Source organism: Muntiacus reevesi, chromosome 9 (assembly GCF_963930625.1).
Source record: "Muntiacus reevesi chromosome 9, mMunRee1.1, whole genome shotgun sequence".
NCBI classification, from domain to species: Eukaryota; Metazoa; Chordata; class Mammalia; order Artiodactyla; family Cervidae; genus Muntiacus; species Muntiacus reevesi.
Window position 1 is genome coordinate 2,332,029 of NC_089257.1, and position 6,347 is coordinate 2,338,375.

Below are 6,347 nucleotides of genomic sequence, written 5' to 3' on the forward strand. Positions count from 1 at the left end.
CATCAAAGAAATTCTTAAGCAGGCTATGTATGTATTTTTGTAAAAAAATAAAAAGAACAAGAGGGTCTTGAGTCCTTGCTTTGCCATGCATGAGCTTCTAGAACTTGGACAAGTTGTTGAAGCTTAATTGCTTTTTGTTTCCTCTTTTGGAGTATCAAAATATTAGCTACATTGGCTAATTCTAAAATCTTTGAGAGTATCAAATTGTGTCTCAATGGAAAATTTATTATAATCTGGAGAGCACATAACTTCATTCATTAAAAAGAATAAGAACAGAGGAGAGAAATAAACAAGGGGGACCCAGATTAAGAGAACAATTATAAAAGAAAAGAAAAGGTATAAACATCACACCAGAATGAACAATTTACAGGAATGAGAGGACATGGACTCCAGTTATCAATTTTTAAAAAATATTTATTTATTTTTATTTATTTGACTGTGCCAGGTCTCGGTTGTGGCATATATTTTGTCAGAGGCGTTCTCTGCATCTATTGAGATAATCATATGGTTTTTATCTTTCAATTTGTTAATGTGGTGTATTACATTGATTGATTTGTGGATATTAAAGAATCCTTGCATTCCTGGGATAAAGCCCACTTGGTCATGGTGTATGATTTTTTTAATAGGTTGTTGGATTCTGTTTGCTAGAATTTTGTGGCATATAAAAGGATCCTCCTTGCAGCACGTGGGATCTAGTTTCCTATCAGGGTTTGAACCCAGGCCCCCTGCATTGGGGGTGTGGAGTCCTAGCTGGTGGACCACCAGGGAAGTCCCTCAGTCAGCTCAGTTATCATTCTGAAACTTTGCTGGCATTGGGCATCTGGAATGATTAACTAGTGGATACATTGGCTGGTGAAAGCGTTAGTCGCTAAGTCATGTCTGACTCTTTGAGACCCCATGGGCTGTAGCCCGCCGGGCTCCCCTGTCCAGGGGATTCTCCAGGCGTGAATACTGGAGTGGGTTGCCTTTCCTGAACTAGTGTGTAAATGAGACCATGGTATGATACCCCTGGCCTGAGGGACAAAAGTAATGCTCTCTGCTTGGCAGTAAAGAACAAGCTATCTCACAGTGATGACCATTTTGTGTATCTTTCTTGGTCTTCTATACTTCCTGATCAGGGAATAGGTTTCTAATTTCATTGTATACCTTACAATTAGCACACAACCTGATATACTGTCAGCTCTTACTTAGTACTGGAAGAGAAAATGAATGTTGGACAGATTACTGAACAAATTCCAGCCCGTTATGGAGCCTACTAATTGATGTTATGCCAAACTTATGCTACTTTTAAATGTAGAGGTGTTTTTTTCATTTTATTCTTTTGGAGAGAAAGGAGAGGAATTCAACTGTAAACCTGTATGGATATAGCTCTTGTCACTCAGCTAGGATTCAGAAATATACTGTGTTAGCCAAGTTCCCACTAGCAAGTTGTATACTTGATTCCAAAGACCATGCTTTTTATTTCCTCACATTGCTTATGAAATCAGTAAGTCAGTCATTCATGAGTAGGTTGATATAATGAGTAACTTTTTTGTGCCCAGGGCTGTGGAAGAGAATTTGGGTTATATATACTATATTAGGAGAATATTTCTTAGTGATTGAGAACTCAGGCTCTGATTCAAAATGATGTGCGTTCAAATACCAGCTCTGCAATTTACTAGTTTTAAGGACTTCAGTCTGTAACTCCTGGTGAGTAAGCTTCAGTTTCCCATATATTAAATGGAGATAATACCTCACACAGTGAGGTAATAAATCAATGGGGGTAGAGCATGCATGTGGTGCCCTGAAAATAGAAAGTGCTCAGTAATTTCTAACTATCATAGTTTAATTCATTACTTAGGTCTACTTATACAGCATTGATCTATATGGGATATGAAGCTTAAATTAAGATAAAGAAATTATTATGAGTAACAAAATGATCAACAGCACTTCACAGGTTGTAACCGAAAAACAGTGTCTAGCGAGGGTGCAAGAGTGCTCAGTTGCTCAGTCATGTCCCGCTCTTTGCAAACCCAGGGACTGCACCGCGTTAGGCCTCTCGGTCCTTCACCGTCTCCTGGAGTCTGCTCAAACTCATGTCCATTGAGATGGTGATGCCATCCAATCATCTCATCCTGTTTCCCCCTTCTCCTACCCTCAGTCTTTCCCAGCAACAGTGTCTTTTCCAATGGATTGCCTCTTCATTTTTTCCTTTCTCTTTTTCAGCCATGCTGTGTTGAATGTGAAATATTAGTTCCCTGACTAAGGATCGAACTTGCCTCCCCCTGCATTGAAAGCATGGAGTCTTAACCACTGACTTGCCAGGGAAGTCGTATAACAAATCTCACATTTGACAGATTTTTCTGATAATTTTGTACATCTCTTTCCATCTCAGAACTTTAGTTTCAATCATTTATGAGGATAGAAGATTGGGTTCTAGTATCTTCAAAATTCTTAAAGCTAGAGCATTCCATATTTATACCAATATTTAAAAATTACCTTTTGTTGTTATGCCTAGGTTAACACAGAAAATTCTGATATAAGGCAATCTTGGGCATCATGAGAGTTCTAAATTGAGATACTAACCAGCCTTTCTTTTTTCATTGATATAGGCTGTTCACGTACTGCACAAATGCTTCCCACAGAGAACAGTACGGTCGTGAGTGAGTTCATTCTTGCCGGGATAACTGATGACCCACAACTGCAGCTCCCACTCTTTCTGGTGTTCACGCTCATCTACCTCCTCACTCTCACTGGGAACCTGGGGGTGATCATGCTGATCCTGCTGGACTCTCGTCTCCACACCCCCATGTACTTCTTCCTCAGCAACCTCTCTCTGATGCACTTGGGTTACTCCACAGCCGTCACTCCCAAAGTGATGGCAGGATTCCTCAGCGGAGACAAGGTCATTTCCTACAATGCTTGTGCCGCCCAGTTTTATTTTTTTGCTGTCTTTCTGATTGTAGAAACTTTTCTCTTGGCCTCAATGGCCCATGACCGTCATGCGGCGGTGTGTAAGCCCCTCCATTACACCACCATCATGACGCCAAGGGTGTGTGCTTGGATGGTTGCAGGGTGCTACGCCCTTGGTTTACTAGTGGCCTCCATGCACACTTGGAACGCGTTCAGTCTCTCCTTCTGCGGGTCCAATGTGATTGACCACTTTTTCTGTGACGCCACTCCCGTCCTGGCTCTCTCCTGCTCAGACAGCAGCAGGAGCGAGATGGTGTTTTTTGTTTTGGCAGGCGTCAATATCATCTTTACTATCACGGTCATCCTGGTCTCCTACCTGTTTATCCTTGTCACCATTCTGAGGGTGCGCTCATCTGAAGGGCGCCAGAAGGCCTTTTCCACCTGTGCTTCCCACCTCACGTCCGTCTCCATCTTCTACGGCGCAGGCGCCTTCATGTACCTGCAGCCCGGCTCCCGCCACTCCATGGGCGCAGACAAGATGGCGTCCGTGCTCTACGCCGTGGTCGTCCCCGCGCTGAACCCGCCGGTCTACAGCCTGAGGAACAGGGAGGTCAAGGGCGCCCTGAAAAAGGCTGTGGGGAAGGCAGAGTCTTCTCTAAGATACATATTTTAATTATATAGAAACAAATAAGATGGTTTGATATAGTTCAATCAAGCTAGGGAAAGTATTGACTGGCTAGGCTAACAATTATGTAAAATTTTGACATACCTTCTCAAGTTCTTTTTAAATCTGTGAAGCAAATGTGTGGACAAAGTGAGAGCTCATGAAAAATAACTTTGGAAGAGTCAACCATGAACCTATAATTTATATTTTTAAGATTTCTTTTGAATTACATTTTATTGTATATTTGTTTCCATGATCATCCACATTCATATGCATATTTATGTTCACATGCCTATTTAAGTACATGCCTATATGCATTTTATTCATGCAAATCACATGCAACTCATATAATTCATGGATATAGAGAAAATTGAGTTCAAGAGAAAAACTAGACTTGTCTAGTTTTATAGTATAATTTGAAAAATGTTTTTGGTGTCTGATAATACATTCTTAAATGTAAACCTATATATTTTTAAATAGAAATGATCATTTGCTCTGTGATATTAATTTTATTTTTAAAAACATTTTACTTGAAAATAAAATCATTTCATTTTAATATTTGTGCCAAACATCCTCATTGTAGATTTATTACTGAGTGCTTTTGTTTGTTTTATTCTTTTTTTCAGTGATAATAAGCATCATTACATGAGCGCCTTTTTAAAACAATTTTATTTCTTTATGGCTGTTGGGTCTTTGTTGCTTCACGCTGGCTCTCTGTAGTTATGGGAAGTGGGGATTACTCTTCACTGCCGGCACAAGCTTCTCATTGTGGTGGCTTCTCTCATTTTGAAGCACAGGCTCTAGGAGTGTAGGCTTCAGTAGCTGCGGCTCGAGGACTCCAGGATACAGGCTCAGTAGTTGTGACTCATGGGCTTTGTTGCTCCCAAGCATGTGGGATCTTCCCAGACCAGGGATGGAGCCTGGGCCCCTGCACTGGCACGTGGACATTTAGCCACTGGACCGCCAGGGATGTCGCCAGATGAGCATCTCCATTCAGCTCCATATCCATCTTTACTGACTCATTACCCAGAGTAACATCTTCATGTGATAACTTTAATGAAAAAAGAATAGCAGCATATAAGACAAGGGAAACTAAAGAAAACATATTTTAATTCACTGAAATAAAAGAAAAAAACAAAACCAGCATTTAGTTTTACAGTAAGACTTGACTCTTTGTCTTCAGATGCTCAGCCTAGGACACATTTTATGTTCTTTCCTTCCTGTGTAGAGTCAGGTCTTCAACTGATCGATCCATTCAGGCTCAAATTACAGGTTCAGCTGACCGATACGTACCACATTCCAAGAATAATGTAGGGTGACTTTTAACTTTGGGTATATCAGAACACTAAGACTCATTCAGAGATCTGATAGATATCTTTTACAAAGAAAACAGTATCAAATTAATTGAATCTAAAAAGGATTTCTTTGAATTATCAATTCACTATATACTGGTTTTTCTGTGAATACTTCTTTCTAGGTTAAATGATTTGGAACACATGTGTAATAGAAAGCGTATGAAAATGTATATTTATTTCAAACCATGGACTCATATATGGGAAGCCTTTAGTACATCACTTTTTCATGTCATGTCTGAAATCGCATCGAGGGCTCCTGTGGTTTGACTTGAAGGGTCAGTAAGCCCCATTATGGAGTGAAAAAGATAATTAAGTGCACATCCCTCAGAACCAAGGAAAAAATGTGGGAACAGATTGTCTCTTCTGATAGGGAGGGATGTCTCTTTTTTGGAAAAAAGGATCTGACTTCTTCATTTTCCATGAGTTTCCCTTGTAAAATGCGAAAACCTCCTTGGAGATGTTAAGTGTGAAGAATCATTTTTGCTACATAATTTGCAGATCCCAGTGGAAAAACCAAAATGTCGAGCACTTTGTTAAAGATGTATGATAATTTTAAGTTGGCCAGAGCAGAGTGTTAAACCCAGAGCAGAAGCCTCTAAGCAAAAGGTCTGAGTGACGCACGGGATTTATGCTCATGAAGCCAGCCCTGGAGAGTCCTCCTCATCTTAGATAAAATCTTTAAAAAATTCCCAAACCATTAATGTTTAAAATTAAGTTATTCTCCACATTTTGTGCCATCATGAAACGGCAAATTAAAGCAACAATGGAAGACTGCTGCACATCTTTTAGAATGGCCATGTGCAGAACTCAGAATCACCAAGTGCCACGAAGGTTGTGGAGCAACAGGACCTCTCACTCATTGCTGACAGGAAGGCGGGCTGCTGTAGCCTCTTTGGTAGACAGTTTGCCAGTTTCTTACAAAACGAAACACACTCTTACTATATAATCTAGCACTTGTTCTACTTCATATTTACCCAGAGGAAGTGAAAACTTATGCCCAGGCAAAAGCTAGCTCAAGGATATTTATAGCATCTTCATTCATTACTGCCAAAATTTGGATGCATATAGTATGTCCTTCAATAAATGAATGGACTAATAAGCTGTGTAATCCAAACAATAGAATGCTATTCAATAGTAAAAAGAAATGAGCTATCAAATCATGAAAAGACATGGAGGAAACAAATTCATACCTCTAAATGAATGACACCAGTCTGCAAAGACTATCAACTATGTGATTTTGTTATATGACATCCTGGAAAAGGTAAAGTGTTAGAGACAGTAAAACAGACAAGTGTTTGTTAGGAGTCAGGGCTTTGGAAAGGATGAGTAGATGGAGCACAAAGGATTTTTTTTTTTTTTTTGCACAAAGGATTTTTAGTGCAGTAAAAGTATTCAGTGTAATATGATAATGATGGATAACATCATTATCTAGTCAA

At 39.7% G+C, this 6,347-nt stretch overlaps 1 protein-coding gene across 1 annotated transcript; it reads left to right on the forward strand.

Moving 5' to 3' along the window:
• Positions 1-2,611: 2,611 nt before the first annotated feature.
• LOC136174828 (olfactory receptor 5B12-like) lies at positions 2,612-3,565 on the forward strand. The gene has a single exon (XM_065945074.1). It carries the CDS (start codon positions 2,612-2,614, stop codon positions 3,563-3,565), a length of 954 nt encoding a protein of 317 aa, XP_065801146.1.
• The last annotated feature ends 2,782 nt before the right edge of the window (positions 3,566-6,347 follow it).